The sequence below is a fragment of the Hyalella azteca genome, unplaced genomic scaffold, assembly GCF_000764305.2.
Source record: "Hyalella azteca isolate HAZT.00-mixed unplaced genomic scaffold, Hazt_2.0.2 contig9708, whole genome shotgun sequence".
In the NCBI taxonomy this organism is placed as follows: Eukaryota; Metazoa; Arthropoda; class Malacostraca; order Amphipoda; family Hyalellidae; genus Hyalella; species Hyalella azteca.
In genome coordinates, this window is record NW_025939770.1 from 308,843 (window position 1) to 336,477 (window position 27,635).

A 27,635-nucleotide genomic window follows, 5' to 3' on the forward strand; every position below is an offset into this window, starting at 1 on the left:
ATGTACCATTTTGTCATGTAGTAGGGCATTCGCAGCGACGCTAAAGTGACCCTAGTCGTAACTAAGTCCTTACGACGTAGTGAGTTTCTTGCCTGGTCCTCTCTGTCCTTAACTATATTAATGATAGCCAGTAATTTCGATTTGATTCTGATGTTCGTGTGTGCTGGATTTTCGTTTTGTGTTCTCGTAACTTGTAATGTAATTTTCTGACGTAAACACTCCAGGAATTCTAACCCCTGATGTGCACTCTTTCACTCCAGCCGCCGGTCCACAGGAACATGTTAATTAATTCTTAGGCGGAGGCCTCTCTCTGCCTACTGCGAACTCTTGCTTAACTCGCGCAACTCTGACGCGCCTCCACTTGCTTTTCGCAAGTAGAGGTCGAGCCTCCTTTGCATTCGTTTAGTCGAAATTACGTTATTGGCCATCACTCGCATCGTAATAAGTGAAAAATATTCTTGGTGCATTCAACCGTTCAGCTAACCAATTTAAAATTGTTGCACCTATTGAAGTCTCGACTTCTCAATATTTACATGCAATGTGTTTTATCTACGGCCACCGAATACTTGGTTATCGCCACTACACCAGTCAAGTATGAAACTTGGTCTGTCGTTACTCGGTGCCCAAAATTGGTACGATTGTCTTGATGGGAGGCAAACGCATAGTTTATTGGCATTCATCCCCCGAAATTATCTCCGTTTATTGCACTATATAATTGTTGACTCTTCACATGATCCGTCTGGGATACTTGAATGCTGTCAAGACTCTTTCGTAATTCCTTGAGTTTGCTCACTTATGGGCTAAATGTTGGCTTCGGGTATCGATTTACATCAGTGAGAAAAGAATTTTCTTCCTGCAAAGTTTGCGGATACTTGTATGAAGGTAGCTCTAACTTGAGGAAAGTTTAGATTTTATTTATTAGGAAAAATTATGTTATATAAGCGGAGGCTTTTAATCGGTATTAAATTTTGTTTCTTCGATGTAATGAGCCGTTTGACTCTGCGAAAACTTGAGAAAGTATTTGATACTACGCCAACCATGCTACAGAAATTTAAGACCTTGTCTGGAAAGCCATTAGCTCTCCTTGGCTGCAGATGGCTGAGAGGTATAAATGGAGTTAATCTGTTAATGACCCTCGCAAGATTCCGATTTGCAAGTTGATCTGTGCTCGAGAATTCCAACCATGGTTACATTCTTTATCAGGCGACGTTCTTCGGCAAGAAACATTCCTCACCGTCGTTTATGACTGGCAACTGAGGTCATTTCTACTTTTTCATTCCATTTGAGGTGGCCTTTTGGAGGTGAATCTTGTAGCGTCCATCTCGTTGAAATAATCGGGCCCTTAAGTGGCTTGGTGATGAATTCATTATTGGAGAACTTTCACTAAAAATTGGTGTCTTCGTCTCCGTTGTGGCCACCTTTCTGTCAGTGAAATTCAAACTTGGTGAGCAGCTGTAGCATTCAGCATTTTTTATCTATAATTACATCATTGCTCTTCAACTTCCGTCAGTTAATTGTATAAATTTGTAAGTTTTGAAATGATGTACATTAAGCAAATAGTTGGCGAGAAAAATATGACGTGTTCCGGCATCAGATAAATTTATTGCGTAATCCCGGCGAAATTGCAATAATAGAAGACCTGGTGTTCCCGCACTGGTATTTCTGAGAAGATTTGTTATTATTTTTTTAATATTTATTGTCAAATGAAAAAGTAGAGCGTTTTGGCAGGCTTCAATTCTGAATTAGATTATCTTCCCTGCTTACAGCGGGAATCTCTGCCCCCAATAATGAAAGTCTCGTTATGTCATGAATTCTCCCTCGCAGCCTATCCTTCATGACCTATCAAGCGCAGCCTATATATACATTACCTTTTTTCTTACTTCTGATTTTCTTTTGAGAAAAAATCCTTGTTATAAAAATTCTTTCTGCTTCATATTTAAGTAGGCACTGAATTTACGACACTCAATGACCTATAGATTACAAGGGATTTAGGCGGGTAACTTCTGCAACATTTCCCTGAGCCTGGCTCCTTTTTCACTGGCCAAGCACCCGCTCCTGGCAAGCCTCGAGTCATTAATCTGATGTGTGGTACTTGGAGCTTTGTTGGAAATGTTCTTAAGGCGCCTGGGTGCATAATAAGCCGAGAGGGAAAGTGTTGCGCCGCTACATGGGTCTAAAGATGAGGCAACCGCATGGCAGCAGATGTAGCTTGCATGACCTCGTCCTATGTCCGACCAACGTTAGTGGCTCGTGTTTTTCTCTAGCTTTCCGATCGGCAGTGCAACATTACTATTCAATCATAGTTTTTTCAGTCAATGATAGTTATTTACTATGCTTTTATTGGACTTCTCAATGAAAGTGTTAACTACTATATAGAAGTTTGATATGGGGATATCTATATCAATCAATCGATTGATATAGATAATTATGATATAATTATTTTGCCATATTTGTTGAAATATTAATTGTATAATTTTGCATTTGAGCACTAACATCTGACCCTAGAGTTCACAATCACTTGTTAGCAACAGCGACGTAAGAGTACGACGAGCCAAGCTTGAACTGTCTGGCCACACGGGCAATTCGCTTTCTGACCTCTTGCTTGATTGCGACTGCCCCATCTTGTTACCAGATCTAATTTGCATTGTCATCCTTGATCTCGAGCTTCTATTTCTGCATCTGTGACCTAATTTCATTAGGTGCATGAAAGGTCCGCTCTTTCCTGAATAAAATGGGCTTGCGTTCAGAGGGTTTCTGATTTATTGATGTACAAGAAGTTTTTGCTAGTCTCGCCCCAGCCTTTGGCGAAGTGTTGAATGGTCTGCGGTAGTCACGGGCCAATGCGCGTGCCAGTGGAGAGAACGAATGCTACTTGGACTATGTTGAATGTTGATCCAGAACTAGGGTGTGCTCTCTCTCTCGTGGATCTTTAACAACGCAAACTGGGTATAAATGGATTTAGTTAAACTCCTTCAACAAATAATTGCACTTTATTAACAATTCGCCGTCTGTAAATAATGCTAGCCTATCCATATGCAGTAAAAACTATTGAATGTTTCTATCACTTTCCCCAAGTCAGTGAACAATAATATAAATCACCAATAGGTACTCGTATAGTAAAGAGCATCCGGCCCCTATTCGCATTTCCAATTTTTTTCCAGTATTAGCAGTTTCATGTTCCTCGATAAGAGTGTCTGAGCCTTATTGTTAAATAGTGAATAACTCGTAAGTGTGACAGTAAGTTGTCTGACTTGCGTCCCCTCCAGACACGAGATGACCTAAATCTCAGTCCATGCGTTCGTTAATTGTTACTGCTATTATATCACTCTTTGACAGTGAGCTACTTATTTTTTTGTGATACTGCAAGTTAATGAAGTTATGAATTTAATTTTCGATTCTGCATAATCTGAATCAATTCAATGTATGGTCATTACATACGTACGCTTTTTGCTGATTTGGGATGATTTGATGTCCTTGGCTCTAAGAATTTCTAGAGTGTCTCGTCGGAGTTTCTAATGCGAATTTTACTATGAGTAGGTATATAATTTTCAGTTAAATGGCATTGGAAAGGTGACAGAAAGTCAAAAATTCTTCCACAAAGAAATGCCTTGAAATCAATTTATTCTTAGAGCAACTATGCGTTTGCTCCAGTAGTAATCTTTATAGCATCAGGTATACACGTGGAAGACGTGTTATTAATAATTGCCTGTGGGATTTAGTGCGTACACTGTCATACCTGGAGCCGGTTACACCATGCGCGATGTAGGACAAGTTAATTATGAGCGTCAGTGACGTCTGCCGTAGGCAAGAAAGCGGGCGACGTTTCATTACACGCCTCTTCTTCTGGCCTGGGCTGAGATAACGGTTGAACCTGTATGCTGATTCATCATCGTGCTTTTTTTTCTTTCCTTTCAGTGCGCTGGTATTCTAAGGAAGTAATTAAATGCATGAAGTACGTAATAAATACTTCAAAATGGCAACTCCTAATTGTTTGGATTGCAACTTGAATTAGTGAATGAATAATCCATTCTGTATGAATGATTTCAAGCAATGGTTTTTCTTCAGTGCATCTTCTCGACTTCTTTTTCTCGCTTTTGTTAACATTATCGTAAATAGTCGTTTTAATGAATTATCATACATGAAGTGTTTGCATACCTACGAACAAGTGATCTGTTCCGCGGTAATTTTCTTAGAACAGATGAATTATTGTATCTTTATCGCCAAGGTTTCTAGACATTATATAAACTTTAATTTTCCGCTAATTTTTTTCGAGCAGCGGTGGTGACATGTCATGCGCATCAGATACGATTGGTGAGAAAAATTTCCCCTGGAAAGTAAATCGTTTCCTTACCGACAATTTACTTTGAAACTTGTAGAGCTTCCGCACAGCAATTCTATTGTTATAGGGTGTAATGAGCAGTTTCCTGGAGCGATTTGATCAATTTGTCGAGTCTATCAGGCGTCAAATGAGTCTGGACAGCAGCCGTTACATGCGTTGTGATAGACATAAGGGCGCTCGCCGAGGCCGTTGTATTCCTAGCACGAACGGGTGCAGACAAGAGGTTTTCAGAGCTGATTGGAAGGCAACTTCTAGCAAAAGAATAAGTTGCAAGCTTTATTCGAAGGCCAATGCTCAATGACTTACTGGAGGAACTTTTATCGTGTAAAGAGCTAGCGTTTATCGGATCTTGAACGATACACTTACTTGGTATTTCTTTATGATGCACATTTTCGATTTTCACAGTGAAAAATTCCGTGTATTTTATACTATTTGCATCAAGTACCACTTATAAATTACTGATCTGTAGTAGTTGAATGAGCGACAATTTTTTCATATATCCTACTGGGGGGAGAGAAATTAATTTGCAAATGCCTAAATTGACGGTTCTTTGAACTCGTTTTGTTGACGAATAATATTTTGGTTCTATCCCCAGGCGAACATCAAGTGGTTTTATTTGAATCATGTGGTTCTCAACTTTCGTTGCCTGATTTTTGAGCCAAATACATCATAGCAGTTTAGAGCTTCGTTATTCCAACCATGTTTCTGCAAGATAATCTGCGTTCTATTTGAAAATTCCTCGTTTGATATGACGAGTATTTAGGTTTTCAAATAGCTAATATATATTAGAAAAAAAGAAACGGCATTGTCCGTTGTGTAGCCGTTATGTGGAGAACTGGTTTGTTCTAACTGGTTGGTGCCACAACAGCTTTCTTGGAAATACAACAATAATGCATATTTTCTCGGACTTTTAGCGAAAATAAATTATATTACAATTCTTGACCTAAAAGGGTGAATTGTTCTTGTTTTTCCGCCAATCCATTTGTTGACAACACGACTTTTTATGATTGTTGCAGTTTTCGCCCGCCTTTTCTGCAGTTTTCTCGGCCGTGCCCGCTTGTAGGTTCTAAAGCTTGGCATAAAATGTTATTAAAACCTTATGATTATAAATAACTTAGCATGTTAGCGTCGCAGTCAAGGTTGTAAAAATGTTTCAGTAGCTCTGCTAAATATGATTTGTAATTTCCAATGAAATGACTCCGTTTGAAAATTCTTGCACGGAGATTGGAAATATTGTAAAAAATTTCTTATTCATAGCGCTGCAATAATAAATCTATGGTGCTGAACCTACCTTGCAATTTACGCGGTGGATTTTAAAGGTCAGACCCTGTACCGCAGCAACGTTGAGCAATGCACATGCAGTATTCTCGCGTCCATTTGATGCGCCCATTCACTGCCGGCCTACTCGATTGACCGACCCACTGACTCTAATTTCTGACGGCATTTTTTATTCTCCCGCCATGGCTGACCAGTCCATCTTCTTTACCGAGTTTTTCTCTCGATTCTCTCCACACTTGTAAACTGGAAGAAGTTGCAGTGTTGCCTAGCCTGTTTTCAGCCTGCGCTACCTGAAATGCACGTTTTCATACTGACACCAATTTGTGACCTATTTTAGTTTATTTATGCTAAAGATTTTGCACATTATTCACGTCATTACGCCTATGATTTATAATGATAGGACCGTGATTGGGAAATAATTGAACTGGCGCAATTTTACTGTCTCGTAATATTGCTGAGAAGTGGAGGACCTTTGGCGTGGAAATTATTTAACTCGATAGCAGATATATAGCGTCATGAAAATCAGTTTTTCAGTTCATTTTCAAGGTTTTAACTGTGTCATGTTAAAAAATTTTAATCTTATGATCCATTTTTCAATAATTAAAAGCTACTCTGTCACGGTAACTGCTGTTCATTTTTCAAAAATGTTGTGATCATAATTGAGCTTATCGTTCACCGAGGAGCTGTCGAGAATCTGTTGTTATACGATGTTATAAAATCTTGATTCGTTGAAAAGTAAGTAATTCATCTAATCAGCTGCAATTATTTACAAATCGTCATGTCTTTGCGACAATTAAAGAGAATTTGTATTTGGATTTGATCCAATAATTTGTTACATCACTTTTTTCGTGAGTGAAATGTGAAAGCCTACTTGACGATAAGCTGCCCTTGAGTGCAAGAACCTCCAGTACAGCTTGTCGCATTTGCGTTTGTTCTGGAATCACTTCCGCGCGTTACCTTGCGCGCCAGACGCAGAAAAACGCGCAATGCGCCTCCAATTGACGTCCAGCACAGCGTACGCCATAATCAGGAGCTAGACGTTAATTTCCATGAGAATTCTCTGGCGATTCTTGCGTATGCAATAGCATGGATCTTTCGTATCCATATTTCTACTATTGAGGTTGAAATCATATTTTCTGCAGTTTCTTGTCTTGTGACCTGCAGTTTTTATTACGTCGGTTTTTAAAATATACACGGTGATGCCTAGTTAATTGTTACTTGGCAATAGTTCATCAAGCACATTATATAACGTTTAAATTTTTTTAGAACTGATTTTTTAAGAGTATTAGTACTACCATTCACTGCAATATCCAGCCTTTTCATCATTATATCGACCATAACCATAGCTCTGAGACCTCACAGCGAAAGCTAAACAATAGTTAGCCATAGAAAAAAAGAAAATGAAAGCGGTTGCTTGACCGGAGTTCATTTTTAGTGTCGATAGATTAGGAATTAACGCTGAAAGCTGGAAAAATATTTACTGCTCAGCATTGGCTTCTGGTTGTAGAGTTACAAACTTTGTCCTCTTGATAAAGGACCTATAATGTTGCAATGTCAGGAATGGGCGGTTATTTGAGAGATGCACGAAGAAAATTCAAGAGTATCTATTTCAGAACAAAATCTTTTATTCGTGCTACACTTGGCGAGCTCTAAGCAATGTATGAACGCGCTGTCGAAGCTATGATTCCAGGCAGAGTTTAGATTTCGAGATTCATTTTGACCTTTAATAACTGTTGGTGAGTAACATTTGATGTAAACTTCTAAGCATGATAGAAATGCCTGAAAGTGGAATCTTGTTTCTGAGCTTGCAAAAGGTGCTTGCTAAAATACTGAGATGCTTTAAATATTTCCGGTCAGGTGCCATTATATGAAAAAAAATTTCATTGCGCTTAAATTTTCTTGTGATGATAACCACTCAGTCCCAGAATGCTGAAGTGAATTAATGTTATCAGAACTCTGCGTGATTACAAATTAGCATTGGACACTTGCCATTTTCATCACCAACAGATCAGTTGTTCGTCTGATGCCTAGAATAAATCACTGATGAGAAAGGATGCCACAGCGTAATCCTGAAGACACTTTCTCCTGCTAATCACAACTCTAGAAGCGAGGATCGAAATGATATGAATTTGTTCGCCCATTAGGCAAAGGAAGAGTTCTCTTTGCACGAGACGCGCTATATTGCATTTAATTCTGCAATCGCGAATTGTTTCTATGTAAACATCTGTAATGTGACCGCGTTATTATGATTATTAGTTTCTGGCGGTTGGATTAAAAAAAAACCTAATTAATTTTTGAGAACGAGGTTCTGGAAGGGATGTTTTGCCGAAACAGACAGTAATCTCGAACGCACTTTCTCCTGCAAGTCACAATCAGGATCGGGTAGTACCAAGATGGTGGTCCACGGCAGCTTTCTCCCGCGCCCTTGCCTTGCTAGCCTGGAAGTTTGTTCTTTTCATAGGTATTTATTGCTTGAGGAATTTTTTCTTCAAATATAATTTCTATTGGACTCATGATGACTCGGGGTTCTGTTTTGTGTATGATCAGTTAAATAGCTACAACTGCTCACGCAGTGTACGATGCATTCGGTTCAGTATCCTGCTCTCTAATTATAATGCTTGTCCACCTGTATTTGATCACGTGATACTGGTTCGATTTTTGTATCGAACAGCTTCCTTTATTCATCATTTCAGTCTAGTTTAGTAGCATTAAATTCTCGGATGAACGATCAAAGGCTTGGTTTCTTTTGCAATTAACTAGAGGTCGTCTGTTTGAGATTTGCACGTCTTTGATGGGAAAATTAATAATGAATAACCAATTAAAATTGCTACTCGTGACCTCGTACTTAACAAAGATTCCACGTATGTGACTTTGTGAACATTTGGTCTCGCTGAGCTGTGAACGCTACTGACCTCTACATTATTAGCCCAGCAGCTTTTGTCTGACCTCGGCTCGCGCTGACCATTGGTGCGTCGTTTCGTTGCAGGCAATTTATTGACAGGAAGAGACAGAGGAAAAATTATCCCTTCTTTGGTCTAACGATCTCTCGGTGATATTTGATATTAGATGCCACATTCAATGCCGCAGACCCTTCATGGATACCCTGCTTGATTAATTTTGTTAGCCTCGAGATTAATTGCGAAAATTCAGTTTGCAAGCTCCTGCAATTTCTCGCTTTAGTACCACTAACTTTTCATTATTTGGAACGTCAATTAGGTTACTAGATAGAAAAAGTTAATGTGGGTGTGTTCTGTTCGCCGAGTTGGGAATAAGTTTAATTTTATAATGTACCGTAAATAAAATAAGCAATGGCTCTAAAATTTAAAGTTGCTCCAAACTGCACACAAGTGCCTGTGCCTTGTGTAGACTCACCGTGACTGGCCACCTGCTCAGTATCGTCTGTTCAGCCTTTAGGATGCAATGCCAACTTTCGTTTAGTAAGCATCACTCCTGCGAAGACGGTATTAAATTTGAAGGGTTATCATTTTTTTAAGATTGAAGGAAACTTCTATAGCAATTTGTAGGACCGTTCATTAAAACCTAATGATTTTTTTGGCCATATTAAGGTTTTAATTACCTTGATGATTATCGTTAATCTCATCAAGATGCTGGTAGTTGTCCTTCTTGCGTATCATTCATCTCGCCTGTGCTCGCCAGACCTGCGAGCATTCGCCTGTTCTGGACGTCCGCGTGCCATGTTATGAGCCTTACTTTTTTAAAATTTTTCCAATTGCGTTAGGGTTTTCCTGCGATATCTTACCTTGAAACGAATTGTATTATTTGATTGAATTTCCATTTCATGAATTAAAAAATTTGATTTACCTTGGTGTTCACTCATGAGCGTCTTCAGTTTGATTTTAATATTAGTGTTTAAAAGCAAGATGCCGAGTTGACAAATGCGTCGAAACGTTTTCATATTGAAAAAAATCGTGCCCACTGACTGACCCGATAGGAGACTGTCCAATGCCCACTGTATTCTTAAATTAACTAGAATCGTTACCTGCAAAATCTGCTTTGATGCTCACTGTTCTTGCCTCGGGTTATCGGGACCTAAATAGAAAGTTTGGACTCGCCCGGCTTGGCTCCCACTTCGAAAGTGAAAGCCAGAGACACTTCTTTCGGTAAACGAGACCTCTTGTGCTTGCAGCATGCGTGCCTTGGATCTACCAATGTACGTTAATGTTACAGGCAATGTTACTGGGTACGCACAGGCTTTTTGTATTGCATTTTAACTCGGGGTTTCTTTCAAGCATTACAATATTTTTGATTTCTTCATGGTTTCTTTCAAGCATTACATTATTTTCTACCGTAAACAGTTGGGAAAATTCTGCTTTCGTAACATATTCAAGCTTAGCCTGAATGTTGAGTCCATATGCCGACTCATTGTTTACCGTTTTGGTAACTTTTGGAACTTGAAATCGCATATTATTATATTAGGAGGATAATGTAATATTATTATTATATTAGGATATACCGGTATTATTTTCCGAATTTTTATCAAGCTTATTTGACTAGTCGAAGTTCCTTAGGCGAATTTCATTATGGGGTTTGTAAACTGGACTTCTCTAAACAAACCTGGAAATGGCAACCCACTTATTGCTGAATCGTACTCCAATCAATCGGCAAGAAAAGGAATTAATTTTGAAATTTATTGAGGTAACAATTGAAGTTACTCATGATCCACTTCTAAAGTAGCTGCACACGACTTCATCAACTGCGCATGCAGATATTCAGCACAATGCTGCGCAGACGCGTTCAGCTAGGAGAAATGGCCCTAGCTAACTCAATGAAAGTCCTATCTTTGACTAAGACTTGTGTACGACGCACTGCAAGTCCTAAACGAAATGAAGGCTTCCACGTTAAGCCTCTTTTGTCGACGACCACGCCGGCCTCGTTTTTTTTTATTTTATTTTTATTATTTTCTTAGTTATTGGACCGTACCTTTTGTATGGTACGAGTTTAAGCGAGCTATTCTAGCAGCACACGACTTGCTTGTATGGTTCCATCATTCAATTACTCAATTCGGCAGTTTTTGGTCCAGTTAATTTAATTAGGCACTTGTACCTACACTTTTATGACTATTAGTTGAATTTCTTGGTATGGCAAAAGGTAAGATTGGAAACCCCATTTCTGTGGTGTATTATAATGAGGCTTGTTTTAATGCATGAAATATTCTTATGTTAGAAGTTTGACCATTTTTACTGGTACTCAAATCATTGGAAGAAAAATAGTTATTGTGACTGAAATAAACTACATGCATCAGCTTCGGCCATTTCGATCAACAACAAACTTTGCAAGGAGACCACTTGAAACCCCTTGAATAACACAGGTTCACGTCCCTCCGAAATCGTATCAGATCGACGTTTTGAGCAATCATAGCGCATAAGTTGATTTCCTTACGCTTATCGGTCAACAATCGTCATATTTAAAATTCGATTACATTGAAATGATTATATTGATCGCTAGCGTTTCGCTAACATCCTGTGGATGAATTTTCGTAGAGAGGCCACTATGGTTTGTTACGGAGTCACCGCGGTAACCAGCAATTTGATCCACCCAGTCCAGTTAGCCAAATTGATGCATTACACTGTCGATGTTGAAAATAAATTAGAAATACATTAGCGTTTATTTGACCGCTTATTATTGATAGATTTGCTTTCTAAGCTTAGCTTGAAATCCACACCAATTTTTACTACCCATTCTACTTGTTGAGGCCATCACTGACCGCTTGGAATACACATGTGGCATATTACATGTGCAGTTTTGCTATCGAAGGCCTTGAAAGGGCATACAAGTATTGGTTGTTGGCCTTTTCACTTTTTCAAATCTTCCTATATTTATACCGCAAATGAGTCACGTGGCTTTGTATGACTGTAATACTTGTGAATGAATGCACAGTACGTGACTGAGCATGGCCTTAGAAATCCTATGGGACTTTCCATTTGTCTTTTTTCATGCGAATTTTTTTGTAGACCTTGAGCGATGCACGAGCTCTACTTTGCAGGGCGCATAAATCTACATCGCACGCTGCTGGTCAAGTCATAGATTTCCCAATAGGTCTCTTCCATTGGGGTCTCTAACGTATAGATTACCGTCGTCCTCGGTTATTTTCTGCATTCCGTAAGAAATGTGTGCTTCAATTGGAAATTGGACCTTTTGCTTTTTTCTTAATGTGTTTTAGCTAGAAATTAGAATCTCAATCCCCAATCATAACATTGACATTATATTGTCAATGTTATGGTTTTGAATTTTGTTCCATGTGCTGAATAAAAAAATTAAATTAGTAGAACCGAATAATTCGAATAGAAATGGTTTCGTTATCGATAGAGCGCCTGGGAGATATTAAACTAACATTTATTTACTAGGAAATTGAATTCATGCACCTATTTCTTTAATGATTACAACACATTTAGTGGACCACTCAGCTAAATGGTCCACAGCGCTGTACAACGAGCAGGATTTGTGTTCGCATATATATTTTCAACTGAGTGGATATGGTTTTCTTTTTTCTTTGCAAGATACGTTTATTCGATATCTCCATTCATTGCCCAACTCTCTATTAAAAAAAAAAACTTTCTCTATTAATCCTTCGATAGGATGACTATCTTGACCTTAGGTGATTTACGTCGGTTCGAGTCTTGCGAACTTGAGTAATTCAAATTATTAATTAAAATTTCAGACCTGTAGCTGGGTCAACAAGATTGGAATTGAGTACGTACAGTGGGGGGAAATAAATATTCGTACACTTGAAAAATCGTATTTTAATGTATGTAAGTACACAAACTTAACAGGAAAAGTGATTTAAATTATGTATAGAGACGCATAGTATTCAAAAATACTATCAAAAGAAATTAAAACTATGCGTCTCTATACATAATTTAAATCACTTTTCCTGTTAAGTTTGTGTACTTACATACATTAAAATACGATTTTTCAAGTGTACGAATATTTATTTCCCCCCACTGTATATACACGTGTCCGGTAGTATCGGATGTAAACAACTTCCACTTCTCCGTAATTTGCAACTCGACCTTGGAACTCGGCAATTGCCTCGCTTCATGTATTGACATCGCCTTTATTGTAAAAATTAAACTTCCATCCACCGTTAAATGCTGCCTCGATGTTAACATAAATGACCGGCGTTCAAAATAATCTGTCCACTATTAACTCAGTACAGTCGCAGCGAAAAATCGTGATTGTGTTGCTGGCCGCGGACACTTTCACTGCCAGCCTATATCCTAAATTATAGTTTCTATCAACAACACTGGGTTTTGTCCCGATACAGGAACTTCAATGGGCTTTGATAAACTTGTTTATCTACCAAAACTGATTTTAATTGAGCTATATTTGTATACAGATGTCAATTCTTTTTTTCTGTGAATGCGTGGTTTATCGTTTAGTTTTCCTTATATCAAAGTTTTGTTTTGCGTTATGCTCACAACTTGGTTAGCAAAATCTTTGTTGTTTTTCGGGTTCGGCCACAATGTTTGTTGACCCCAAACAAACCCCATCGTCAGCGTCAATATAGGCGTAATTCTATGCAGCCAGTAAATTGAAAATGTCACAGTCATAGAAAAGTAATAGTACCAACAGAGATTTCTTAGAGAAATGTTTTTTTTTTTTTGCGCAGGTATGATAGTCAGGATTTCCTTTATTGTGTCGGATTTATTATTTTGCAAAAGCTAAACAACTATTCCTGTAAAATTCTTTCCTCGTTAACCCATTAATGCCGAGAATTAGGTAACGAGAATTTTTCAGAATTTTTCATGCCAAATGACTCTTTATGATGTCAATAAACAACTGAAACGCTCAAAACGGAAATTTATTTGAAAATATGAAAAATACCGCTTGGGAACATATGTGCCCATTCGGCTATAAAATCATGATTTTAGAAGAAATTGAAATAAACCTATAAATATAGTCCTTTGTTAGCTCTATGCATACAGACTCCTTTTTATTTGTCAAAAGCTAACTAGTAGAGTATCTATGGCTTAGTGTGGTATTTTTCCATGCATTCAGGATGCAAGGGGAGCTTGCACATCTTGCATATGTGAGTTGTTCTGCCCTGACACTGCTTGCATCTGCTGCGTGCATGCTCTCCTCTTGCAGTCCAATGGCCTTTTTCGTTGTACCGCACACTTTCTTCTGCACTACCAGTACTGTATTTAGGTCCTGTTGCCTTTCTGGTTGTTCCATAGGCCTTCAATGTAGCTAAAACTAAGTTCCCAGAAATGTCAAGTAAGCTCATGTCAGCATGTATTCGTCTGCGCTGACGCCAAGCATTTACCACTTGAGCATTTATGCTCCGATACTCTCCGATAAATGTCCGATGCATTTCAAAATACTCTCATTCACTACTTGTTGTTCCTTTGTTTGCTTTTCATAATCTCCAACACTATCAATAACTTTTGTTTCGTGTCTATGCCAAACCACCTTCCATTTTCTGAGTTTCTTCTTCCTCTGCTGACAATCAGGAGACGACGTTTGATGATCTCTTTTGTCAGTAAGTACTTCGGAAAGTAAATTTCTTCATAGTAAATGATTGGGATTGCATATAACTTCACTGTCGGAGGCATCAGAGTCGCAGTCAGTACCAGCAGCTGCTTCTTCAATGGGAGGCTCGATTGCAACATTTATTTCAAAATCACTATCATCAGATTCTTCCTGAAGTATTTGTCACACCTCGTCCAGAGTCAGCCTGAAGAAAGAAACATCTAATAAGATTATTTCAATGTTTGAAAATATCACTCAAGTCACTTCTTGCAATATAACCCATAACTCGTTACAATGATTTTTATAGTTACTGAAAATTTATTATAAGGCATATCTGAATTTACATATAAACGGGCCAATATTATCATGAATAGTTTTCTAAACATATATTTAGGAGCTACAGAATAGCAAACATCTGTTAACTTCTCATTATAATATCGTACGACACAACGGGAAAGCAATTAAAATAAATCTACGCACATCATATAAGAAAAAGTGCCTCAACTTTCGTGTAGGGCGAAATCTTTATTTTACATCCTAACGGGCACATTTGTTCCCAAAATTTACATTTTACTATATGCATTCAATGTTATCAACATTATTGATCATTTGTGATTTATATACAATTGGTGCATTATCCAGCTACAAATTCCAATCATTGGATGTAGTAAAATGTTTTCAGTAATTGAGGTACATACGTTTTTCTCAGGCGTGGTGGAGCCATGTTTCATACACCTCTCTTTCGGTCAAGGTCAGCCGGCTACTGCGCATGAATGCCTGGTGGCAGAGAAACAAAACATGTTCCGTACGTGTTCTGAACCTTCAGAGAACACACCTTATCAACAGAAAATAGCTAAATGCAATGTCTTTACTTTTACAGCCATTTTTATTAGCTGGGCACAAATGTTCCCGTTCGGCGTTAATGGGTTAAGATGTTAGCAACATAGAATTTACTATCGATCCGCTGTAGTATTAATAACGTGTACTTTTAAACTGAATAATTTCACATCTATCCAATTGTTCATTACGACAGATTCTTCTAATTGTGTTGGTATAATGCAGAAGTTTATTGATGTAGATTATGTTGAAAATTTGAACAGTTAACTATCCCCTAAATTTCTCTGAAAATACTGGAGTTGGGATGCAAGCCTGGAATTGTATTTCTATTAGTGAAACTTAGAATTTCGAAATTTCTCAGAAGAAATATTCGTTCAGAGTTATCAGTAGATGGTGGTTAGGAGCTATCTAACATTCCATTTAATGTTCAACATTATCTTTGGGATTGATATGTGAACTTTCTTATAGACTTAACCACTTAGTTTTACGATATCACCTAGCGAATATAATATTTGTCGGTCGCTTCAAGTCATTTACCGCCCCAATGCGCTTGCAAAATCGCCCTCATTTCACTGAAAACTTTTCGTGGTAACAATACACGCTTTTATTTCTAACGTCATCACTTCAATGTCATTTTCCCCGTTTCTATTCAGTAAATTCCATATCACGTACACCTGCAGTGACGGGGCTTCGCGAAATGGCCTCCGGAATCGTTGCTGATGACACCCACTGCGTGGCCGCAATGTTGCGTCACGTCCATCCGGCTTTCGATGGTCTCATTTTTGGACCGTGGACCCACGCCTAGCCACCGCGGTTAAAATGGAAAAGTTAGGCTTGACGAAGGCCAGAGGCATTGGTTTCCACCCATAGATGCGTGAACATTTAAGTGTTGTTGGAAGGTTATTAGCCTGAGGCGGGGTCGGTAATAGAAAAGTGACCTAAAGTCATCCATTTGAATGTTAACGATCTCCCGCAACGGTTTCTGAAACTGTCTTGTATCAGAATTAGCACATTTTTAAGTTACGAAGACCTGTAAAATTTATTTGAACGGCAGTAAATTTTTTTTGTGAATTTTTTTTCTGAAGTTAGTGAGCAAACCCGTTTTCGAATCTGTTTTCTTAAGTTGCCGCTGCATTATCCTCCGTGTAGCCCCATTAGCATTTCCATTAGAATAATAGCATTGGCTAAAAAATGCAAGTGAGGAAATATTAAAATTTCATGGATACCATCACAGTTTGTTCTTCTGTGATATAATCTGGCGATTTTGACGAAATTTTACAACCGTAAAAAGTGGTAGGATGTTTTGACGGGCGTCGTTGAAATTTGTAATCGCTAGATATTGACAGTTACAACGGGATTGCGCACAATATTATTTTGGTTAGAATGGCTAGCCCGCAAGGTCTTTTGGTTGAAAAGATTTTCTTGATGTGATGGCTATTACTTGCATAAATTATGCACACGGACTGTTTTGTCATGTGGCCAAATAAATATAGTGAACCATCATCGAAGCTGCAATGCTAAGTTTCTGAAATAGCAGCAGAAAAAAACAGCCTTTCATGTTTCTGTCATCATGGTCACAATCGCATCTCTCTCGCTGCAGAAAAACACTTCGCAGCCCTTGATTGTCTGAGTTCCAATTTATCGGTCGGCAAGACGTCACTGCTTCTTGCTTGTGAGCTATAAATGTGTCCATTTACTCTTGCATGAGAGCCAAATCTTCAAGCAAGCAATCCTACATGGTCATTGATCGATTCTATGAATTTTAGTCTACAGAATCTTCAAAATATAGTTCCCAAGTTTGATTATAGTTCCCAAGTTTGGAAGTGTTCCAAATTTTATTATCTATGTAAACAGTTGTTAATCGTCTATTCATTCACTCACGCGGTTCATTTGTTCAACAATTTTTCTACCACATTGCTGACAGATACACCCAATTGAGAAAAAAGGCACGTCTCCTGGTCCTTTTGATCCATGTATACGCCTTGATATTAATTAACTACAGCAATTTCTTGCAATATCGACGACAGTAGGATTTTAAGATGAATCGAAGTTATTAATGTGGATTCTGAATTTAACAATGTTGATGCCTTTGCGCAGTGAAAGCAACTGTCTTCTAGTCGATTTCTTCATGCGCTTAGTTCATGTAATCGCAATCAAGCCGGGTGCGGTTTCCTTAGTAACTCGTATGCCGCAAATGTGTTCCAGCAGAGAAAACTTAGCCCTGATTACAAAAGGGCTTGCCCACGCACGCGTTGCTCAATGTGCCATTAGGGCGCAGTTTTGGTGGCTGGTCACCGCGCTTCCTGTCCTGGAAGCTTTCCCATTCTCTGCAACCTAAATTGTTTAACGCCACGGAATAATTGTTCGGTAGCTTCACGCCACGAATTTCCGAAGGTTGTAAGGAGCGTACACCTGACCTGATTTATCGTAATTTTTTTCTAACTTGAGTTACCCAGCTGAGTCATTTGATCGCTGGACTTTGAGAATGTTTAGTAACGAAATTGCGTTAGACATACTAACTACAAAACTTATTTCTTTTATTTGAATTGTTGCATTCACAATATTCTTTGTCTAGCGTGTGAAAATTTAATAGGTTGTTTGTTGAGAGAAATAAAGTGACCGCGCCACTAATGCTTCCAGTATTCGCACTTTCCAAATGCGTCTCTTGAGCTCTGTGATTAATGACTTGCTAGCAGAGATAGGAACGATGATTTTTCTTTCTTGTGAACGTTTGTTTCTTGCTAATTATTCTTCTCCGCAGCGTGACATTCATGAATATTGCATGCATATGAAGGAATCGGATATGCAAGTAGAGTTGCATGCTGCCAACTGCATTCTAATTTCGAGCTTACTTTCTTTGAAAATAAATCTAATCGACTGAACTTGTTGCAGCACTAGTGAGCCGATTTAAAGATATTAACTTCAAAATTTCTTTGACTTTTATACGTTTCACTGTATATTTGAAAAATTTGGCTGGCGTACTGCTATAATCCTGCATAAATTTACAAAAACTTAGTAATTTTTAGCTTGATGAAATATAAGAGATAGAACACAATGATATACTAACGAGATGTAGGTTGTCTAATAATTTAGATGCATCGTTCAGGTTGCAAATTATTTTGACGACGTATTAAATCTCAGCAACAGAATTTTTCTTTGACGGTTGCACTATGCACAACAAATAGGCGAGACATAATTACTGGCTTCATAAAACTAATTTAAAATTCTGATCAGAACTCGGTTGCCGAATAACTGATGAGAGTTTCGGTGTACATTGTACATGTATAATGGTTCACTACGTCGCCGTTATTCATATCGGCCATTCGAGGGGGTCATGACGGACATAATCCTTTGATGGACGACATGGGCCACCTCTCACTAAGTGCCAGAGCTCGTATAGAAAGGGAGGGAGGTAGCGCTGGTAACGCTGACCACGCGTGACGCTTTGACCTCGGGCGCGGCCTTCCATGCCCATCATTGCTTCGAATTTTTTTCAGATGAAAAGTTTGAAGCTTTGAAAATAGGGTGAAAGTGTCCTCGTGCTCCCGCTCCTCGTTGATTTTTGATCATCGCGATTTGGCTTAGTTTCGTTCGCCTTGTCTGGGTTTTCATCGTAATCACAGTGCAGCTTGTGTTATTCGATGCACCGTAGAAAAAAAATATTTTTTACTCGAATGCTTTAATGATTTCACCTTGAACATATTTAACATGTGATAAAAAATTGAGAGCGATGGTAAAATTTACCCCCATACTTAACTTAATTGTTTAATCTATTTTAACGATTAATTTATAATGATTATTTGACTTGTTTGATGTATTGATGAGCAAAATTCGATTGCCTACCTGATTTTTTGAGAATTTATATATTTTTTTCTCTCTTTTTGCATTCATTTGAAATGGAATGTCACAGAAATCGCATCCCTTTACGTTGGTTAGGCATAATAGTATGGCGCTTTCGATGGTTCATCGAACGTTTTCAAATAACTTGGGACCAATTTAACCAATTTTTTCCGTACTTTGTTGAACGCTCTACGATTTAACGATTCCTTCATTTGTACTTATCACGTAAGTTGTTGATCAATCTTCTCGATTGGTACAATAAATGTATGCTTCTATCATACTTAGTTGAAATGCATTTGAAACAAAGCTTTTATTCCGAATCCGCCTCAAGAGTTTTTCACTCTGCTGGGTAATATATAGATAGATACGTTCGCCTTGGACTAGATTTGTCGTACTGATCGTTAGGCGAACATTTTCTATAGATATTTGACTAGGCATCCTAGGGCAAACAGCGCTGCCCTGCCACCCATATAGCCTGTGATCAACTCCGGATGAACGACTGGCTGGAAAAAGAAATTCCCGTAGGTCGCTAACACGAAAATTGGAAACTGCCTTGAATGCCGGAATAAATTTTTCCTCGTATTACAAGGCAGAGAATAAGAGATCCTGGTCAAGTCTGCGTTATTGCTTTCCATTCAAAGTCTCGCAAGAGTGCGATTGTGTCATGAAGTGTTATTTTGAGCATAATTTGTTTTAAAATGGAATCATTTTGTGCGGAAGTGTTCGTTTTACATGCATAGTCCCAGCAACTGCATGTTTCTCATGTCATGCTGATGGTCATTAGTTCTTTATTCTTTCTTTATTCGTATCATTAGCGATTATCGAGGTTAAATAAACATTTTATTGCTTATAATTTTTTTCAAATTTAGTTGTTAAGACTCGTGTTTAGGTTGATTCCATTTCTCAATTGTAATGTATGGTGCAGGTTCTCAGTCCCAATAATAATTATTTCAAACTACAAATTTTAAATTGTTGAATAAGTCGGGGGCTTTTTTTCGATCACCAATTTTTCAAAACAATTGCAACCCTGCATTTATCAATTACTCTTTTTACAGCTCTCTTAGCTCAGTCAGCAAAACAAAATAAGAAGTAATAGTAAATTTAATCTACACCTCAACGCCTGATATGCTCATCTTTTATCTCGCATCAGAAACAGATATTTCTCGGATGAACGAATTGTTGGACATTTCTCGTCTAGTCTATCGACAGCTTGCCCGAATTTCTAGTATTTCTCCATTGGATTCAAAGCTCGGCCTATCAAAATATTTTATTTCGATGACGGAACGATGGCACTTGACAAGGCTCTTAGGCTTCAATAATTATTTAATTGACGATCTGACGATTATTTCTATTAGAGCTGAAAATCTTATTAAAATGCCTCACTCTATTAGGTAATTCATTAACACAAAAGCGTTTTAAAATGTATTTCATCTGCCACATCAGTCGATAACGAACTTATTGAGATAGATTTCATATATCACCTGACCTGATTAATGCATTGACGTCTCGCCCATTGATATTGTTTACACTTTACAATAACAAACAAGTTCTCGATACTATATAAATATATTAGTAACGCATTTTTTAACCTCACGTTTATTTATGTTGGACAGTGAGCTCCTCAGTGGACGCACAATACCTCGGTAAGCGCATCGGTGCGCTGTCTGAACTTCAACACGGAGTCAAGGGTGAAGTCTTCGCTGTCGACTCCCGCACCATCCACGTCAAGGGCTTCTCTTACGACGGCGCAGCACCTGGTCAGTCTAATGAATATAGAATTTACAGCTCCTAATTGAACCATGAGTCTCTAGTATTTATTGAATCTCGTTGTACGGCTGCTGATCAGTCTGATTTACTCACTCTAAATTCGCATATAAATGGGATTTGTATCTTCCAGAGGATTTGTTTGAATACTCGATTTCATAGCGTATGTGAACTTGTCAAGTTGTCAATGTCTTACACTCGTGTAAGATTATGCTGAAAATTTACTCTACTTCATGGGAACGGTGAACTACTAATCAACGTTGAGAAATTTTCGTTTAAATGTAAACGTATATAAGTATATAACGAGGCTAATCGTTACATCTCCAGATGTTATATATCAAGTTAACTCGTTGGTTTGTTTACCAAAGTTGTTTATGTGGAATTTCTTTTTTTGAATTGACTCTAGTATATACGAATAATATATTCTGACCGAAAGTTCATCCAAAATCATCCAAAGCTTACCGTATGAAGGAAGCGTGTGTCTAGCGGGTATAAAGGCAGGTGCGTGTTGACAATTTTGCTCGTAAATTCTATTCAGACGTCTTCGTGGCTCATCGAAAATGAGTTTTCTTTTGTCCGATTGGAATGTGATAACAAAGAAACTGGGTTAATGAAGCTGGATTTGATCCGTCAGAACTAGGTTATGCTTTGTTACAAATTTTATTCGGTTCCTCTCGAAGCTGCTCTTCCAAAGGTTGTGCGCACTCTCACTGATAATCTTTTCATTGGTTTTTGCCTTCATAACTATTCTGGATAAGAATGAAGTTAGATAATGTATGCGTCTATTGCTTGCAGTTTTCGATTTTATTACTGTTCCACTCAAGACAGTTCATGGGCTTGATTTATTCAGCAGGGCTGTTTCTGGGAACCAAATTAATACGAGCAAAGGGTTCGCCTTGCATAGAATTGATCGATCCTAATCTTGTTGGGAGGGTTATAACCATAGAAGAAGGATCTCGAGTAAAGTTAGTATTGCTTCAACTGGAAGCAGCACGTACCCCAATGGATCATCACTTTAATGTGTAAATGACTTTTTTCGTTGATTAAATCTCTACCCCTTCGTACATCTATTCATTATAAGCAATTATAGCACGAAGAGTAGAGTTTAACTAACGATGTGTCGAGAACAAAATTAAAGAATTCAGCGGTTATTGACTCTCATTACTCAACAGATGCCTTCTTCTACGGCGGTTTCAGCGGAAGGCCGAGCGACGAAGGTTTCATCATCCCTGATGAAAATGGAAGGCAAGTGACTCGTAACGATTGATCAACGAGCAAGTCAAGAGATGATGTGTATTCACTTAGTTTGAGTTTAACATTAGATTAGGTGTTCAGTTAGAAATGTATTTATTATAGGAAGCAAATTTAACCAAGTATTTCCCAAGGCCATTTTATCTCTTCCTGTGAATTCACGGTAAAAAATTAGTTGAGAATGCATTGTGGATTTTTTAAGGGATATGGATTAAAATTAAATTCAGGAGTTGGCTGAGAACGTCGCTTCAAATCTGTGTGTAGTACATTTCTTCAATTTATTTTTAGATTTCCTCGCACATCAACTAACTTATACCTACTAGATAAATGATCTGTCCACGTAGGTAATTTTTTTAATGTACATTAATGCCCAGTTACTATGAATTCATTAGTCACTCTTTCATCAACTTTTTTTACTGCCCTTCTTTGCAAGGAAGAATCGGTAGAGGATAACAATGCACGAATCGTCGATTAAAACCCAATTCCTTATTGAACTATTCTTAACGCCGTAGATTTGTTTTGTAACGATTTTCCCGGCCACGTCTCTTGCAGCACTCAGCCACTAAAGCGCTACCGCAACAAGGACGTGACGTTGACGTTGCCTGAAGGCATCACGCTCAAGGATGTCAAATGGATCTCAGTTTGGTGTCGGGCTTTTGCGGTGAGTCAAGAAATATTATTCTTTGTTCTTCCAACGTTATAAAAAAATTTAGTTTGCGGCTGATGAAAGCGACATGGCTATGTTTAGCTCTTGCGAACGTTATTTATTGCAGTTATTATAAGCTCATTGAACCAAATGAGTTTAAATTCAAGACACGTATGTACCTAGGAGTGGTAAGAAAGCTTGAAGGCCAATACAGACGTGTCAATTCATGGAACATTCGCCCAGTCAAGATAGAGTCGTTAAAGCTCTGAAATCCTAATGATTTCAATAATAGATTATGCTCCACAAAATTCATAAACTTGTTTATAAGAACATCGACAAAGGACTGTTTGAATTTCAGATTGATTTCGGACACGTAGTCGTGCCATCCGGCCTCCAGTATCCTCGACCACAGAAGATCAATGCGCTCTCCACCCTCGATCACGGCGTTTCATCTGACCGCTTGGTGGTTGTCGACGCACAGACTTTCCTCATCCCCAACTTCAGCTACGACGGAGCGGCCCCTGGTGGGTTTTCATCTTCCTCTAGACCCAAAAACCAGAATTCTGGCGGCAGCCTCAGTTTCCCGAGTAGCTCGAGCAGGTCCAGGTTTAACGATAAGTCGAGCGGCGAGAAGCAGCCAATTAGATTCCCGTCAACTGGTTACACATTCGACGCTCCGTCGAGGCCATTCAGTGATACGTTTGGGCTCAGTAATTCTGGCAGTGCTAGAGGAGTTGGTGCCGGGGGCAGTGGCCAATTCGATCAATATTCAGGATCTGCTCAGAGTGTATTCGGTAGCGCAAGAGCGGCTGGAAGTGGCGGGTATGCCGGCCAAACTGTCGATAGCCGTAAATCTTCTTCCAGTGATCTTGCTTTCCAGCATTTTCGTGGATAGAGTATTCGCATAAGTTACATATAATAACGCGTCGGAGTTCAGAAATTTCGAGTTAATTGTGGATATGTACTTATTTTCGTCGATCCATAGCTCCGAGTGATGCTAAAAATGTATGTGTTATCAATGCTACGTACAAATAATTGACATGTTACCTAATTACATTCTATAATTGTATACATTCTATAGAATCTTGGAGGCTACTACATGGGTATCAAGTGCACACGCACTTAGTTATAAATTTAATAATATAAGAGATTTCCTATCTGTAGCTTTCTCGCCCTCTCAATAATCACTTCTGTACCGCTCCTACTGCTGCTTCTTGTAGTGGAAATGTCGACGGGCTAACACCCCTCGTACGTAAAATGAATCTTCTTATTCTCTCAACCTATTACACGTGTCTCTATATAATGTCTACTGGCTATGATGAGGCTGTGTATGCTTTTCTTTGCAATACCACTTGGTATGTAGATCACTAGTATAAGTTTGATAGTACCTATGTATTTATCTATTTATTCTTCTTGTAGTTTTTTTCTATTAATTTAAACGATCTAAAGCTTGTCTCTTTCTCTTAAGCTATAGCTTAAGCTGTAAACTGTTAACTTCATGAAAATAAATAGAAAATGTTTTTTTAATTAAAAATATTTTATGAAATTTTGAAGCTGTCTTGGGATATTGCAATTATTGATTCAATGCCAACTCTTCTTCTCTCACCATTACCGTTTGAATGGCTATTTGAATGTAGTCACCTGGCTACAAAAATTTTGTTTCCTGTATTAAAAAAACAAGCGTGGGCGTTGTACAGACGGCGATTTGTATAAAAAATTCTGAATTTCTAACTGTAACAAATCGATTTAGCAACTTTTTTTAACAAAGACGATGTTTTTCTAATTAAAATTCGACGTTTCAGCCTTGAATAATTTTATGGAAATCGTGGAGTTTTTTTTATCTAAATTAAAAGTTGTATCTCGTGTATCATTGATTTCTAATTAAGTTTCATATAGTTTTTCCCTAGACTTGTATATTCTTAACAACCTATCCATATTAAACAACCGCTGATCCATTAGCAATAACCTGGTCAATTTATTTGAATTGTTCAATATTGACTGCGATTGTTTAAATTACTGATAGTTTTAATGTTGTCTATCAAGATGTAGATGTGTACTATTCAAGTAGAACTTTTTTCTCTAGAGATTTAAATTCAGGTTATATCTGAAGGATCACACTTGCTTTCTCTCTTCTTTCTTCTGTGTTATTGTATCGTACTCGCAATCTTGTTCTCAATGATTGGATTTTCAGTAAAACGGGGTGAATTGAATGCACCCCTCGTCTTAACATAGCATGCTGCTGAAACCCTTCTGTCGCTATGCATTTTTCTCGTAATAAAGAAAACCACCACATTTAGTTGTCACTGGATTCTGTCCTTTTGGTTTAGATCAGAAAATCTATGAATTCATCTAGCGTCGTAGTTTTTTACTAGAATGGAATTTTCGTTACGACTTCTTTTTGTACATAATTTTTTCGTTGTGCATGATGAATTTGTTTTTTCAAGGAGTGTGGGATATATTGCCTTGTATTTAGTGTTCTACGATGTAAATATTGGTAAAACAGCTTTTAAATTGCGAGTCCTTTTAGCTTCTCTCTGTAGTTCATCATTAATATTTTTAAATGCTACGCGTGTGACTATTGCTTAAAATACTAACTCGTCTTTTAAAAAGAAGCCCAGTCACGCCTTTTAAAAATAATACCAGACTTCTGGGAACGTCAGAAACTTCAGATATCCTTCAGTCTCGAATAGAGCAAAAGTGTGATATCAACGGCGGCTCGAACTGACACTTTCCCTAATTTGATTCCGGTCTGGAAACTTCTGAAGGTCTAAAGGTTTTACAAAAAATAGGTTTTTATCTAGAGTTTTTTATATTGCGCAGACTTGTGGCAAACTCATCATGAGCTTCTACGATTCGAAAAATTTTTCGAAGTTTGTATTGGTCTCTTGAACTTTAATCATTCTTGTTGTCGCTCAGTAGTTGAGATTTTTCTTAGAATGATTTCAATTGGTTGACGAGTACGGAATTTACGAGTAGAACTTGTATCACATGCAGAATGTGAAGGTCGATCTATTCCTTACATTGAAAATCATCCCCAACTTTGTAAGCCTTGTGCAATTTATAATTTTGCCGTATTATCCACTTTATTCATTGTATTCCCTTTTCACTTTCGTCATCTCCAATAAGAATGCGTCAGATTAAATGTACGCAAAAACTCTCATTTCGACCAAATAGGTTAGGTTCGCCCGAAATGTTAGATTCGTTTACATGAACTTGCATTGAACTCACATTAAGTTTGAAATTATAAAATCAGATCAACACGACTCATTTCTCACGAGTTCTGTCTGCAGTTTTCTGTTCGATTGGCATTTGCACATCTGCAACCTCTTCATTTGCCTGTGTACAAGTAAGTCTCTTATTACTTCGTTGAAAATTCTTTTCTTATTTTGTAAATATTGCCTGTATAAAATATCAATACTTGTGTAAATACCTTGAGGATGCTTCTGTTTGTTCATGTATATCTGCCGTCGTATTCTTTCCTCTATAGAAAATATGCATGCTGTTTATTAGTTGGCTAATGTATGAATGCATATTTATTAAATGCTTCCATATTTCCACAGTCTTCTAAACTTTGTATATATAATAAATGCTTCCATACTTCCATAGTCTCCTAAACTTATAGTCGATTTTCATCGCACTTTTATTAATTTTTTAGCGAATCCAAAGAAAGCCATTATAAGTTGAAAGTCGAATAAGTACTATTAACCTCTAATATGGCTGAACGTATTTTACCTTCTTTTACATTCTCTTCTTAATTTTTTTGCCTTCTTATATCTTCTGAAAACTAGAAGAGGTTTTGCGTCGGATAAGCTATTATACGCAAGCTAATAAATATTAGCTTTTATACGCAAGCTATTAGGTATTAGCTATTATACCCACTTTTATTTTTTCTCACGTCGGCTTTTTTTCTGTTCAGCTTCGAAAGTGACAATGTCACAAGGTTGCCATATTATATATCTGATAAGTCTCATTTTATTTCAATCTTCAATCGAGTCCAATATGAACTCTTGTACAAAACTCGCTCGCAGTATGAAGCAGTAATCATTTGCTTCTACCTCACTGACGGAAGATAAATTAAAACTAAATGATAATTTATCGGTTTTAGACGCAGTTTATGGTATGATTGTAGAAATGGAAGAATAATCGAATTTCTACCTTTATATTTTGTATGAACTAATATTTAACGATGTATATCATCCGCTTTTCAATTCTAGACGCTCGCTTCTGGGTTGGAAGAGGCGATAAGCCAGGCTCGGACGGCACTGTTGTGCCAGACGAGAACGGCTCGACGAACCCTCTGAAGCGCTACGAGGGCAAGACGATCGTTATCACCCTGCCCGACCACCTCACGGTCTTCGACATCGACTACCTGAGTGTGTGGTGCAAGGCCTTCTTCGCTGACTTCGGAAACGTCCGCATCCCTGCGACCCTCAACGTACCGCCTTCTCTTAAGATGCTTGGTGTTGCTCCGCAGGTGAGCTTGCCGTCTTTTAAAACTTTTATTTTGCCACGATCACTCGGATTCCAATCAACGCCGAATATTTGTATGGTGCTTCAAATAATCTATTAACTTAATTGGGATACTCAACGGAAAAAATGTATGGAATAGCTAAACATTAGAATTCTAATTATTATTTTTTTTTTGCTGATTGAGATTCAGTGTTACCGAAGTGGTGTGAACCTATGAATTCTTGCCCATGAACTCGCCTGGAGATCGAACAATCAGAAATTGATTTCGATGAACAAATATCGTTGTGTTTTGGTTACATCGTACCATGAATGAAAAAATCGAGCGTGTGTCAATGTTAAGTAGCAATTAGGGCGTTCTATGACTTATTACATTCTAAATTCTTTTTAAATTGAGAAGCTACTTCCAACTTTGCACTGTGAGCATTTTCTTGTGTAATTCACATATTTCATGCGAGTTCTGCTTTTATTAATTTTTAACTTTACGACTTTTTCCCAAACACTTGTTGCTCATTAATGTGCGTAATGGTTAATTTTTTGGGTTATTTCATTGCATACCCGGAAGTACATGCTTTTGACAAGAACGTTATTCGCAATTTATTCGAGTATCAAATTGCATGTACTGAGTGATGGGCGGTTGCACTATTTCCTGGCTTGCTTCACTGGGGAAATAAAGCTGCATTGAAAATATTGCGAAAAAATTCAGTGGAAAACAAAATC

General features: G+C 37.9%; 1 protein-coding gene across 1 annotated transcript in view; it reads left to right on the plus strand.

Annotated features, from left to right (window-relative positions):
• The window catches only part of LOC108665610, a 53,478-nt gene that overhangs the window by 13,720 nt on the left and 12,123 nt on the right, over nucleotides 1-27,635 (plus strand). Inside the window, exons 2-6 of the mRNA XM_018152386.2 lie at nucleotides 20,401-20,544; nucleotides 21,724-21,796; nucleotides 22,355-22,463; nucleotides 22,807-22,972; nucleotides 26,663-26,922. Of these exons, the coding sequence (XP_018007875.2) occupies nucleotides 20,401-20,544; nucleotides 21,724-21,796; nucleotides 22,355-22,463; nucleotides 22,807-22,972; nucleotides 26,663-26,922 (752 nt within the window). The remainder of the gene's footprint in view (nucleotides 1-20,400; nucleotides 20,545-21,723; nucleotides 21,797-22,354; nucleotides 22,464-22,806; nucleotides 22,973-26,662; nucleotides 26,923-27,635) is intronic.